Source organism: Atractosteus spatula, chromosome 4 (assembly GCF_055471065.1).
Source record: "Atractosteus spatula isolate fAtrSpa1 chromosome 4, fAtrSpa1.hap1, whole genome shotgun sequence".
Taxonomy (NCBI): Eukaryota; Metazoa; Chordata; class Actinopteri; order Semionotiformes; family Lepisosteidae; genus Atractosteus; species Atractosteus spatula.
In genome coordinates this window covers 6,500,872-6,515,628 of record NC_142709.1, presented here as the reverse complement: position 1 = coordinate 6,515,628, position 14,757 = coordinate 6,500,872, and the positions used below count along the sequence as shown (strand labels likewise).

Genomic DNA, 14,757 nt, shown 5'->3' with positions numbered 1-14,757 from the left:
TGGTTCCGGTCACTGGTGAATGCTGTGCCCCTGACAGATGTAAAGAGATGCGCTGGGCAGTGTTACGCTGAGTGTTGTGTTAATCAAGCCAACTGACGGGGTGCTGGAAATTCGATGATATGGGGAGATGTTCTTTAGCACAAAGAACTTCACAGATGAAATCTTTGTGCCAATGACTTTTTTTATGCACTCATTTAAAATTAATGTTAAAAATATTTTTGTGCATTAATATACAGAGCATAAACTGTACTCTATAAAGTCACAGGCAAATTGTTAAATGGGACTGTTAACCCCTGGTCATTGTAAGATCGTCTCAACTTGATTTTAAAATCCTGACCTACTGAATTTTCATAAGTGCTTAGTTCAAAAGCTATTCTATTTTTTTGGACATTTAAAAAATGAACTTCATTGATAGAAACCTACCGTCCATTTTATTGACAGCAGGTAGGATCTCTAATAACAGTGAATCTAAAACATACTCAGGCAATGGAAATAGTGGTTGGCACTTCTTAACATTCAACGCAAATAAGTGGTTATGTCAATTCAGTCAGCACCAGCACTTCATTTCTCTGTCAACGTACTGTACATTTTCATGACTGGATACCTAGGCACTTTTCATTTATCAGTAGGTAGCTTCCTTTTGTTCAGATCAGTTTCTAATTATACCAGTATTTCTGGGAATTGTCATTGGAGCACTAGGGAACCTACCTTAGGAAAAATAATTATAATACCAATGAAAAAAACACTCCATATTCACACATCATATAGCTCCCATTGTACAAATTCCACCCAGTATATTATGACCCAGTGAATGAGAACTTCCACATTTCAAAGAACCCACTGGCATTTTATCTACATTTTTATTTAAATATAGGATGTATTTTAAACTATTACAATGCCTTTTAACTTAAAATGTAACAAAAACATTAAAACAAAATGAAGACAATCATTTTAGCTGAGAAAAAAAAGTTTAAAAGGAAAATCCAGTGAGAAAAATGTTTTGATATGTACAATATTAACACAATAACTTAAAGCATTCCGAACTGCAGTTTGGGATCATTTAGGTTTGATTTTGGTTCCACTTTAAGCTTACTGGAGGCCACAGTATGTTCCTGTTTTGCACTGGGTTGTATTTGCACAGTAGCTTCCTCGTAGCCCTGTGCTCTGTCTGTGTGAGTGTCTGCTGCAGAGGTCACTGGCTGCCGTTCTTCTGCTGGCTGTACAGCTGCAGTACCAAGTCTCTAATCTCATCCCGCTTCCTGTTCACCTCCTGGCGAGGAAACCACTGCTCCAGCAGTAGAGGGAAATCAAAGTGGACTACAGGATCCTGGGAGCAAAAGTACAGACTTCGATTAACACTGATGTGACACACGGAGTGGCTTTCAGAACTTCATGGAAGTCGTTATGTGCCGCATGTTCCCTTCTGTTTTGCAAATATGTTGCTAACTTTTTTAAGTTACAAACTGCACACTTAAATTGCAATTTGAAAAATGCAGTTTCAATACAGGTAAAATATTTAATTCTTGACTGCAACCACCACATTCAAAAGGGCTAGATATACTAACCACCAAAACAATTTTCTTAAACAATGTTTATTATCAGCATTTCACATTATTAAAATAAAGTAGCAGATGTCAATCCACTTTTGAAAACTTAAATGACAGTGAAAAAAGCCTACACTAGTGGACAGGTGTGTATGCACTGGGCAAGATTTTGCAGGACTGCAGGAGTCATTTCTACTTCCTGTACCACACATGTTGCTATATAATATCTCACAAAACACTTTGATCCCCGCAGTAGTGTTGTAACAAGGCTGGACTGCACATGCAATAAAATTTCTGCTCAGTGAAATTTCACATTTCATCACTACAGACGCCATCATTTAAATTCATAAGACTTTGACATATCCCTTTACCAGTGATCATGTCAGTTACAAGAAAATAGAAGATTTCAATGCTCCAGCATATTTATATAAATGGTAAACACTTGCAACAACTGATTTGATATAAGATGTACAAATCATAAAGCATGCGTGTTCTGCTGACAAAAATCGCCAAGCATAGTGCAGAGCTCTCAGACATTGGCTAACTTTTGTCCTGGCAGGCAGTGAATGAGTTGAAAAGGCCCCTGTCTAGCTCCTAGAAATTATTTCATATAACATTAGAGCTTTCTCCAAGAGGAGTACAAGATGGTTCTTGCTCTAACTAATCAGTTATCGGTAGCTTCAGCACAGTGAAGCCTGAGATTACCTGGAGGAAGCTCTCCACGTACTGAAGCAGGTAAATGCCACAGTCGCTGCTGTTGTTCTGCAAGGGAACGCTGCAGTGGCAGCCCTCCACCTGCGAGGTGAACTCCCTGGGCGTGCCTCTCCTCACCTCCCACTCTACCTGCAGATACCTGACACAGAGCAGACACAGAATAGAGGTCACAACAGAGCTGAAGAAAAGAAAAATCAACTCCGGTCCGCTTGTCTTTTCGGCTTTCCCAAATAGCTGGAATAAGGAAATCTACACAGGTGTATCAACAACTTCACTGTAGTAAATGACAAGACTTGATTCAATATTCAAGATCTACTGTTAGAACATGGAAAGACTGACTGAATATTTCTTAATACATAAGAACATCTCAATCTAGACAAGCACTAAAGTAGCATTCGCTCCCTTTGGAAATGTAACAATGACATCTTGAACAAAGATTCTCAGCTTGAACAAAGTTCCTCAGCTTTAGAGAGGCTGAATATTGACTACCTTGTACCATCTTGTTGATCACAGTAAACAAACAGAGAAAGAGCCACCTAATCTCAAGTAAAAACAAAAACAATTTAATTAAGTTCCAATCTCATCCTCCACATTTACCTGCATCATACTGTTGTTTTATTGCTTTTCATGTAGAGCAACAATCTGAACCAAAGCATTTTATTCAGGTCCATTTTAGGACAGGGGTCTCTAATTCAGCTCCTGGAGAACCCTAATCCAGCAAGGTTTATAGACAGACATTAAATCATCAGTTTTAAAAAAACACAGAACAATTTAACTGTGATCTGGATCAACGTTAGGATTTAGAAATCACTACAACAGAAACTACCCCCAGAGGACCAGAGTTCTGTTAAATCTTGCTGAAAAGACCACTAGACATGGGGGACTGACAAGACTTACTGAACTAAGGCTCTCCAGGACAAACGTAAGGACAAGGATGCTGGAAGAGATCATTCTTGTCAACACAAATTAAATCATCTTAGACACAAGTCAATCTGCTCCTGCAGCATGAGAACAGACAGAAAATAACTGACTTCATTAACAAGCAACAACCCACAGAGTTTTTCCTCAAAAAAGTGAAAATGTACATTGTTTAAAAACTCTTTTTATTTTTAAATTTTCCTTTTTTGGGACAACATGAAGCGTACTCACTCTTGCAAGAGTTTCACCGTGCGATCGTGTGACGACAGCTTTAGAGAATCCATAATAAGAATGCAAGGTCTAAATGATAAACGCAGAAGAGACATTTTTTCAGTTCTGAGACATCGAAGAGCACGTCTAAAAATAAAACATCCACTAAAAATAACCATATTCCACGTTGCCTTTCCTATTAAGGATTAAATTCCAACAAAAAAAAGAAAATGGTGGAATGAAAATATAAACACAACTGTAATGTAATCAAGTCTGACACATTTCTTTCAATAACATTAGCATGTACTGTAGTGGTATTCCTGCTTGTACTAGTTAATAGTTCGTTGTTTTTCACCTAATTTGCAAACCTTCTATGTCAATTTAATGTTATTAAAAACATTTAAGCAACCAGTTACAAGATCATTGTTTGTACATTCAGAAGTACATTAAGATGTTTAATTTAGATGTGGGGAACATTTTGAATTGCATCTTTATATCATTCCCACTGAAAATCAAAAACAAAAGCTTACAATAATTACAAAATATTAGGAGGCTCTTATACTGGTACTCAATACATGATCTCAATTTACTATTAGGATGTCAACTTTTTTCTCACCTCCTACACACTTTATCTCTTTGACAGGTCTTTTGCGTACACTCCTACAAAACAGACAAGAGCACAAAACAATGCGTTTCTTAAAATTGTAATTCATCACAGGGCAGAAAAACACAGAACCACAAGAGTATTTTATCTAGTCCCTTCAAAAATTATACGTTACAAGGAATTTTTGGCAAATACAGTAACAGTAACCCTTTAAACCAATAAACAGGATACACTGTAAATGAGAATTAACTTACAATCTAATCTGTTTCAATGCAGTGTTTTTTATTTAATACTATGTTTATAGTATATTTTCATAAATATTATAATATGAAATATTAGTGAATTAAACTAATATGAACTATAAATTCTTAAAATAACAGTCTTAAACACACAGAGGTTAAGCATTACCGGAAGACGGTGAAGATTTTGCAAACATGAAGCTGACAATCCTCTTTTGGAAATTTCTGTTTTACCTGCAAAAACAAAAAGTCAGCAACAAAAACAAACTATTAGCAGCACATTTCAACTTTATGGTTAAGCCTTTACTCATATTCTGGTTGCAAGCTTTTTAATGGATAAACGATTCAGACATAAGGCCTTTCAAAATAAATCCACAACTACAACATTTTTGAAATGCTAGGGAATTCTAACCTTATTTAGCCAGTCAAATTAAATCATAACATTTCCAGATAGCTTTTTAAAATAATTTTACCATAATTTGTTTCTTAACTAACATACTGAAACAAAGACTCTCAGCATTATATTGGTCGTCTTTTCCCTTGAACATCTAGAATATTGCAATCTTTATTTGAAAATAAAACAAGATAAATAACATATATTTTAGTAGCCTCTGTAATAGTTTGGTCTTTGTAAGTGACAAGTTTGGCCAGGGAAAGAAACGCATTGCTCCGATAAAAATGGTCTTTTCTCATTGGTGCCAAATTCTAGCCAGCTTTCAAATGTAAGTGTCTTGTGATAAGTGCCGCCTTGTTACAAGTTTTCAATTTTATTAAGCGTAAAATTGAAGCAACATTGCACAAATGCTGTCTTATGGGAGACATTTTCTGACTGGACCTGTTTATGACAATCTTTAAGCACAATAAAGGAGAAACATTTTATAAAAATATGACTGAAATGTCTCATGAAGTATGCAAGACAAAACTGACTACAAAATAAATAACACTTATCCGAGGGATAACTATAATAAATGTGAAAACAGAAACATGCAACAATATCTTATACAAATCCTACATGTAAAGATCAACAGGCTGGAAATAACTCATAGCAAACTTATCTCAGTTGTCTCTTTTAATTTGGCAATAGTTTTCTGGTATCTATACTTTTAATGACTTTTTTGTGTTCACAATGTTTTCACTATATATAAAACAAGAAATGTAATATTGTTAGAACCATTACAGAATTTACTGATTGAGTCATTTTTATCCCTCTTTAAAAATAAAAAAAACATTTCTTAATTCCTAGTGTATATTGTTCTTTCAACACTGTTTCTTTGTCAATACCTACAGAACAGTACAGAACGACCTCTTTTACAAGCTTTAACGCAGGAAGAATATGTGCCACGCCAAAGGAACAATAAAAAGTAAAAATTCAAGTGAATCCAGCTGTTGGAAGTCTCTTAATACTCCAATAAAAATCCCATTCACTGATTTCAGAACACACAGCACTTTACTATGCAGAAATGAGGCCATGTCTATATTTACAAAGTTAACAACTACACTTAATCCAGTACAATACAAGACTACCGCTGTTTCCAACACTAATAAGTTAGGAATTCATAAGTCAAAATATTTTTATATTCATTATGTATCCCAGTCTTCTGTATTTACCTTATATGTGTATCCTATATATATATCTATAGAGGTTAAGACAGGGGTCATGACAAACCTAAAAACATGTGATGGACACAGCTGATGAAGAAATACAGTGGAATAGAAAAGAACAGTCGACTTTCTACCTTTTTCCTCTTCACAGTCTTTGCTGCCCTCCACGGAGGCTGTGTTTGAGAAGCCGTTTATCCTGTGAGCCCCAGATGTATGTGGCCCAGTCCGGGCCTGGCAGGTTCTGTTCACTCCAGTCATGTGGGCTGCCTGACCTTTCCATTCCTCGTGTCGCAGCTCCTCTAGCCAAGGGAAGCAGATCACAGCCAGGTACCAGTGAGCCCTGAAAGCATCAGCGCCAAAAACTCAGCACACTGAACCCAAAGCCCAGACAATGGCCGTTTGTCATGTTTTTGCAAATGCTTTCAAGATCAATATTGCCACTGGTTTGCATGTATGTATATAGGTTTGTGATGGTTTAATATACTACCCCTTACAGAGATTAGTATTCACACTGTCTTAAACTAATTGATTGACCACAAATCATAATTACCACTGTCTGAAGTGAACTATGATTCAATAAGAAGAGACAAAACGTCATAAAAGAAGATCAGCAACTAATACGATTCTTAATAAATGTGCAAGGAAAACTGATGGAGATGGAATGTATCAAAACATGTTAGCAACTGTAGTCATATATTACATTCTTACCTTAGAATATTTAAAATCACACACCCTAGAGAACTATCCTAAGAGCAAAAGTAAAACAGGATCTTGGAAAACATTCTGTAACAGATATTCTGTTAAAGCAGATACCTCTCATCCTGAACAAAAAGGCTGGACGAGATAGCCAGATCGACAAGCTAAATAATAAAAAAAATAAAATAAATAAGTAAGATGGAACAAACGACCTCTCATTTGAAGCCTTTGTTCTTATTCTGAATAAGCTGTATTTGCCCTTTTGCCTTTCTGTAATAGAAACTCAACAGTCAGACTAAAAACCTTTAAAATCACTGGTGACTTGAGCCAGAAATTGCAGATTATTTGTAAATTTCAAAATACCAACAACTGCTTGTTTTCAGCTGCTAACATCTACAGTACATACAGTGTTTGAATGTACTGTATGTAGATGTCTCTTAACGACAAGGAAGGTCAAGAACAATGAAGTGTCCTATCTGGTGTATATAAAGTTAAGCATAAATCTAACTTAGTAATTCCTAACATATGTTGAGAGAAAACATCAGTGTCTTTCCCAGGCAGTTTTGGTGTGCAGGCAATTAAGGGAATGCATGTAGTTCAAGTACGTAGCTGCGTCAGGATGCATAGGCTGCAAAGGAACCAGTAAAGGTTTATTCCATGCTGAAAAAAGAAGAAAAGAAACACAATGTTTCCTGTTGGTTTCTGAAGAAAGCTCCACTGCCGAAACATTGTGTTTCTTTTCTTCTCTTTTCAGCATGGAATAAACTTTTACTGGTTCCTAAGGGAATGCATGTTAAACAATACTTAAGGCTTTTAAGATGTCAGTATTTAGATCTCTGTTTTTAATATTTTGGCATACTACTGTACAATGCTATGAATAACATAATTTAGAGGAACCCACAAGTAAAAATCTTGCCTTTAAGATCATTTCAGTACTTGTATGTTTCGATTTATTCTTTATCTAATCAGAATTGGGAAAATGATTGGCTTTATGGTGCAGTATGATCTTGATTAGTAAATGCTGTGTGAAGTTTCATTATTTTTTCAGTTTACCACAGAATTTTAACTTTCACGCTAGAAACATTAGAACTTTAACATAACATAGTGGCAGAAATAGATGTGCACCTCTTTACATGTGATGCCAGTTCATTGTAGGTCATTTCACAAGTACAAATTATGATCTATGGTCATTGTCTTCTATGTGTTTCGAAAGAAAGGTACAGTACAATAGCCTAAGTTCCAATCCCTGTTTCACGGAAATGTGAAAAACAAAATAAAAATGAGAATATTGTGCAACAGGGTTCCAGCTTCACCTCTTCATTGTATGTTAAGAATGAACAAGGAGAAACACATGTAACTGTTCTCTTTCCAGCTATGACATAGAGCAGTAGAGCTGAAATTCACCATTCTAGATGCTATACTATTTTAACTCTCACAACTGACAGATTATGTACTGTCTCTGTACATGGCTTCAAAGAAGAAATACTTACTTTTGATTGACGGGCACAAACAAAAAATCTTTGGTGAAGATGTCAATATGCCGAGTCCAAGTCTTAACTCTGTGGTGTCTCCGGTGTTGAGCCCTGGAGAAAAACAGTATATACCTGTAATTAAACTGTACATTTAAGGAAGAGGATTAGCTGCAGACCAGATTTGTTATTTACAATCAAGATTACCCTTTTCAATGAACTGAACTGCATCAAACGTCAGAACTACAGCCAGCAGTAGTGATTCTAACACAAGACTCAGACTAAGAAAGTCAAAGCAATGTTACTGAAAAGAAACATCAAATATTATCAGGCTGGCCTAAACACATTTAAAACTCCACAGATATAATTCCAATTATACTCATGCTTTTTTCAAACTATCCTTTAATTTAAATGACCTATCTGATTTCACAACTATGAAACATGATGACTTATCAATATTAAGACTCTTGTATTATAAATCCTGCATATTAGTACGCTATATGTCAGTGCAAGTGTCTGCCTACAACTGCGCCAATAGTGGACTGTGTGGTGGCTACATGAGTGGGCAAATTGGCTAAACTGATACCATGCATTCACGGTGGGGTTTCAGCTGTTAGTCAATCAAAGCAATCTCCACACCTTTCTGAAAGAATCCAAGTTTTTTTTAAGCAACCAGTTATGAACTGTATACCTTTTCACCATGTGCCACTGACCTCTATTTGAATAAACACTCAAACTAAAGAGGTACTGATAGCCAAGAACACAACAGGGAAAACAAATTAATGAAATTCCTTCAACAATATTTGACGGTTTCCCCTGCTGAGTCCCAAGATAGATACAAATTTAATAAAGAGCCAGATTTTTCCAGCAGCCAGCAGGAGAACATTCTCATGTCTCTTAATCGCCCTTTCATGCCATCTCAGGGTATCACCAAACAGCTCTCTAGTGAGTAAGTTAGATGCTCCTACCTACACCTACAAAGCTTCACAATGTTTACATAAATTTTATATATGCATTCTTGCGCAATACGCAGATACACATATTTCTGAGCAACTGTACACGGAAGTAGCTCAAGCACTTGATATAGAAAAACCAGCTCCTCAAAGCTGAGAAGTTGGGGTCTCCTGCTTACGAAATGTTGGCCATCTCTTCATTGGGGGTGTCTTTCCGGGTGAGCTGCTTGTAGAAGAAACTGCTAAAGATGTGTGCACGCCCTGTCACCTCTTTTGGTGCCTTCTCAAGCATTAAATATCTGACAAAAAGGAAGAAAGGTATGCAGTCACACACGAACTCAAAGATGTTACAAACAGTACAACAGCAAAAATGAATGCAGTTTCAATTCTGTGAAAAGATGTAGTAGTTCTAGAATACAGATAAATAACATACATACAATATATCCCCTTAAAACTGGATGTATAAGGGTTGAAACCATGGCAACACCTTTTGCTCTACTTAATTATCATTAAAATAAAAAATATTATTTTTGTACTGACCCTCACATATATTTTCATATGCACTTATTGAAAGGCTTCAACTCTTTTTGTAAGACATCTAGGGTGGCAAAATGATTCATGCAAACTTGTTGTTTTAAGATAACGACTTTCAAAGAACAGCTTCTGTATAGATGAAAGGAAGATAAGAACATTCAAATCAACCTGATCTCTGAATCAAACATATTTCTGTGGAGTCATCAAGTCAGTGATGCACCACAGAAAAAGAACGCTCTTGGAAACTGTGTTGTATTTACTTGAGATAAAAGTCGATTATGACGTCATTCAGAAACTCTCCATTGTCCAGGCATTCTAGATCCTCAGAGGTGACGGCAATCCCTCCTTTGGATGGGGGTGGAGGGTAAAGAATTAACCTGCCAAAGGGATGACAGGCCTTGTGCATTCATATAAATTATTTTTAAATAAAACCTACAGCAATGACAAGAAGATAAATACATAAAAAAGTCATATAAAACATTTTCTTTCTATTGACACATAGATAGACATAGTGGTAAAGGATGTTTTTTTTTTCAGTTAGTATTAACTGTAACCCGTATTATGACCGTTACTGGGAAATCATACATCTTTCAACTTCTTTGGTCGGTTTTAATACTCATGTGATACACAGTAAGAGGCAGCAATTCAAATCATTTTAAACTCCAAATCATACTGCATTCCCAATCAAAAGGTTCAGCATAAAAAATAGAACCTTTCCCTTAATTAACATTTCACACCAAGTGACTATGAAGACTTTGATTACACTGAGAGTGGTGGTGGCATGATGTCTGCAGAGACTTCCAGCTTTTCTGAGTGATGATCTCACCTTGTAGGTGGTCCTCTGTAACTGTGTTGGCTCCAGCACTTGTCTGGCTTTGCAGCTACAGACACTGAATAGGAGTCATTTACCCTGTTGTGACAAAGGGTATAGCAGGGCTTGTGCAGACTGGCACCCTCCTGTAGGTACACAAGCACAAGGTTTCACTCCCACCTCAAATAATGTTTTGAATTTTCATTTCATAACCATTTAAGCTGCAATTCACTTGGCATTCATGACTCTCTATTCAAAAAGACATATTTATGTTTGTATGCTGGCAGTTATCTCCAATAACTGTCCTTGTTTCACCTTCCTGCTGATTTCCATACCTCCCTCAGACATCTGCGTCAGCACAAAGCTACTGAACGCGGGACAGTGGCTCCTCATACATCTCTTTTTGTCTGAATTCACCCAGTTGCCAGCCCTTCAGGTCCAAAGCCATCTCAGTAACTTCAATTTACCAAAATGTGGACTAATGACCTCCCTATCACATCACGAAAGTTGGCTAACAGGGCATCACTAACGGGGCAATGTAAATGGATAAACCATTTATTTTTCTATATCAAAATAGAACAAAATATTATTTCTATATTAGCATTCATAAAAGGTTTTTCATCTAATGAAATGCAAAGATTCCATGTTGTTTCTTGAAATAAATATTCAAAGCATGTGTTTCCTGGATGCATGGCTTTCAACTACATTTCCAAAGCTTTTTTTTTCATGTTCCCTCACTGCACCAGAGTCCATCAACTGCTTCAAGCTAATGTTGGAAAACAACAATCAGCAAATAATGCACTAAATATTTTTTTCATTAAGTGAAAGGATATCTTTACCAATTTCAATAAAATGTGATTATGTTATTAATCACATTTTCCTTAGCTGAATGATGGTAACTTATTTCCTTGAGAATTTCTATTAAAAATGCAAGATTAGATTTAGCTAGGGGATAAATAATGTTATGCAATAATTTGCATCCCTTTTGAAAGTATTTGTTGTAATTAGTGCCTAATCCCTGTTGATGGCCTCTCCTGAAGACCACAGAAAATCAAAGCACAGATCACAAAGAAAGGCAGCTCCTAATGAGCAGGCTGAGGTGGCTTATTTTTCTCAGTGCCAGCTGGCTTTATAATAAGTGGTGTTTACCCCTGGTTTCATCAAACAGGGAATGTTAATATTTTCTCCCTAGCTGATGCTGCTGATTTTAACTGATAGATGAGGACCAATCCCAGTTTTCCAGATGGCTGGGAAAAGAACCAACATTAATTCCAGCAATAATCAAAAGGACCCAAAAGCATTTCTAAACTCTTGCCTCGATAAATATGTTCTGTTACTTAATGGAAAATTAAAATTTACAACTAAAACAAAGGGTGGCACAATGGTCAGCATGGCTGCCACGCAGTGCTGGGGCCCTGGGTTCAATTCCAACCCTGGGGTGCTGTCTGCGTGGAGTTTGTATGTTCTCCATTTGATCTCGTGGGTTTCCTTTGTGTGCTCCAATTTCCTCCCACGGTTCAAAGACATACTGGTGGGTAAGTTAGCTTCTGGGAAAACTGGTGTTTGTGCGCGCTGTTAATTGTCTCTGTGTGTTTGTGTCTGTGACTGACGTCCTGTCCAGGGCGTATCCTGCCATGTGCCCCCTCAAGCTGGATCCCCCACAACGCTTAACTGGAAGAAGCACTTAGAAAATAGAAGGAAGGAATTATATCAACGATTTTTGTGCCACGTTCAGCAGGAGGTCCTTGGTCTAGACAAAAAAGGGAGACATGAAGAAAACGGGCAAGAGCAGAAAGAAAGCAAACCAGTAAACAAGGAGTCACCTGTGGAGAGGTTGGGGAATGGTGGGTGTGACCGCTCTGTGGACGATGGTCCTCTGGTTCTGCTCTCTGTGCCGCGCACTGTTTCAGGACAGACAAGAGTGGGCTGTTCCTTTCAAACCTTCTGAGCAGAGACAGGCCCTCAGACTGAGACAGGGGGTCCAGCAGCTCCGAGCTCCCGTTTCTCTGGCCCATCAGCTTGCCCAGACGTTTGCAATGCTGTTCATCTTCCTTTGCACACAGCTTCAGCAGCACAAACTCGCTGGCTTTAGCTGAAAAACAGGAACATGAACACAAGACAACAGGAGAACTGGCTATTAATTAGAAAGTAAAGATTTGGAAGTATTTTTTGGCAGTCCACTAAACATTTTTTTTTTCTTTCTAAAGGTATTATATAAAATAATATTTATGATTTATTATTATTCAGGAGGAGGCACTCAGCAATGATTTTACACAGGATTTGGCTTTAGGATGCTAAACTCATTTTTGATGATTAACAATGATTGTCAATATATCATGGCAAGACAGATGTTTATGAGAACAAAAATAAAGAGCTACTTTGGCCCACAGCATTGAACAGAGAACAAAGTTATGTTTTAAATATGTTTGCAACTAAAATCACAAAGGAAAGAGGTGCAAATTAATCACATATTCAACATATATCGCATTTTAATTAATTACCAGTAACATTTTGGTTTAGATGAACTGTTTTTATTATATACAGTCAAGATAAAAGAAGACTTATTTGCAAACCAGGCTGTATGTCAGCAAAACCTGTAAGAAGTTAGAAAAAGTGCAATTTTCCAATTGCATAAGTATTCTATCTCCTATGTCAGTACTTGGTAGAAACATTTTTGGCAGTAACTGCTCTCAATCTTTTTGGATAGGTCTGCACTGGCTTTGCACAATGGGATGATTTAAGTTTTCCTCATTCTTCTTGGCACAATTCCTCCAGTTCTAACAATTATGTTGGGGATCATTGATGGTCGGCAATCTTCATGTCTAGTCATAAACATTCTATTGGATTTAAGTGAGGCCTTTGGGCCAATCAAGAACATTTACTCTTTACTTCTTGTCAAAGCAATTCCAATTTGGTTCTTGCCTTGTGAGTCAGATCATTGACGTGATAAAATGTAAATTTGCGACACAGTTTTGAATTCTTGAGGTGACTCAAGCAGGTTTCTCTCTCCAATTCAGCTGTACTTTGCTCAGTCATCCCTCATTGCCAGATGCTTTCCCTCAGTCCGTCACTGCTGACACCCTCCTAACATCATGCTGCCTCCACTATCACGCCTGAAACTTGGGAAGGCGCTGAACTGGTGACGTGCTGTTCGGACATTATAATCTCCAATTAGACCAAAAGGTTCAATTCTTGTCTTGTCTGACCATAAAATGTTCTGCCACATGTCTGCAGTGTATCCCATACAAGATTTAAGTATGGGTTGTCAGTAATGGCTTCTTTCTTGTCGTGTCATCAAAACGGGCTAGATTTGTGCAGGTACTGAGATGTTGTCAATGTAAGAACGCGGACTCCTCTTTCAGACACAGACCTCTGAGAAACCTTTCCCAGTTACTGCTGGATTCACAGTGCCATCCGTTGCCCCTCTGAAGACAGCATTGCCTTTTGTGTGCCAAGGGCACAACAGTATTCAGCAGTGAATAAAAATACTCCAGCGTTCCCTCCGCCACCACCAGTGAAGCGGTCAAGACCTCGGTTACCACCATGTTACCCACGTTAACATGTAGACACGATGGCAAGTTTACAGTCAGTCTACTGATATGCGAGTTACGTCTTCCTGGAATGTCTCATGTAACAGCTGATGCAGTCTGTAAATGGCTTTGCCGCTGGATAAGATGAAAGAGACGGCCTTGGGTCAATGTGGCAGATGCCTCATGCAGCCAGTTTTCTGGCTTCTCTGGACTGGTTTGATGACTGAAGCAGACCTTCTCATTCTCTGGTCAATGTCTCTCAAAGCCCAGTTACTTTCAATTATACCAATAGCACAAACTAATGTTTATTACCCAACAGAGGCAAAGTCAAATCTTTTGCTGCTCTTGTGTTGATTAAAATCATTACTTTTCGCACCTAGAAAAAACTCACTTCTAATGCAGATAAAAAAAACTGCACAAAAATACAGATGGAACGAAAAATGTTATTCGTCAAAGCCTTACCTGCCTGTTCGACAGGATAAACTGGAGATAACTCCTTCTGGATAAGTTGTGCTTGAGCCTCGGAAACCCACAGAAAGATGAGGGTGCAGGCCTCACTGCCATCGCCCACGGGGCTGCACTGCCACACACCGTACCTCTTCAGTTCGGACATCACCACTGTCAGAGAGAGGGTCTCACCTCGATTGTCTGGGTCTGGGGTGAAACAAGACTGTGCTTCAAAAACCTGAATTAGGATGCTGTGAAAGATAATGTATTTTGGCAAATGAGATGCAGGACTCAAAATATTTTCTCTCTTTTCTTATCTGGAATTGTCAGTTCTTTGTGTTGATCCTAGTTTATTAACAGCCACCCTGCATATCAAAACAAGTATACAACATGCCAAGATAAGCAACTCCTCTTGTGCTGTAAAGTGAAAAGGGAACATGTAAGGAACTGTACTCTAAATTTGAGAGATTAAAGATGACTGAAATC

The 14,757-nt window shown here is 37.6% G+C and overlaps 1 protein-coding gene across 5 annotated transcripts in view; it reads right to left on the bottom strand.

The window, feature by feature from the left end:
* Nucleotides 1-846: 846 nt before the first annotated feature.
* The window catches only part of LOC148835739 (sentrin-specific protease 7-like), a 36,876-nt gene continuing 22,965 nt past the window's right edge, over nucleotides 847-14,757 (bottom strand). For 4 of the 5 annotated variants that reach the window (XM_088914931.1, XM_088914929.1, XM_088914930.1 and 1 more), the window contains 12 exons: nucleotides 14,287-14,478; nucleotides 12,118-12,386; nucleotides 10,310-10,440; nucleotides 9,744-9,860; nucleotides 9,129-9,248; nucleotides 8,018-8,110; nucleotides 5,966-6,171; nucleotides 4,399-4,463; nucleotides 4,003-4,046; nucleotides 3,408-3,476; nucleotides 2,250-2,397; nucleotides 847-1,327 (listed from right to left, as the gene is read on the bottom strand). In XM_088914931.1, coding sequence (XP_088771057.1) covers nucleotides 1,193-1,327; nucleotides 2,250-2,397; nucleotides 3,408-3,476; nucleotides 4,003-4,046; nucleotides 4,399-4,463; nucleotides 5,966-6,171; nucleotides 8,018-8,110; nucleotides 9,129-9,248; nucleotides 9,744-9,860; nucleotides 10,310-10,440; nucleotides 12,118-12,386; nucleotides 14,287-14,478 — 1,589 coding nt within the window. In that variant the 3' untranslated portion in view covers nucleotides 847-1,192. Of the gene's footprint in view, nucleotides 1,328-2,249; nucleotides 2,398-3,407; nucleotides 3,477-4,002; nucleotides 4,047-4,398; nucleotides 4,464-5,965; nucleotides 6,172-8,017; nucleotides 8,111-9,128; nucleotides 9,249-9,743; nucleotides 9,861-10,309; nucleotides 10,441-12,117; nucleotides 12,387-14,286; nucleotides 14,479-14,757 lie in introns of those variants that run through there. The other variant, XR_016091009.1, reaches the window with a different exon arrangement.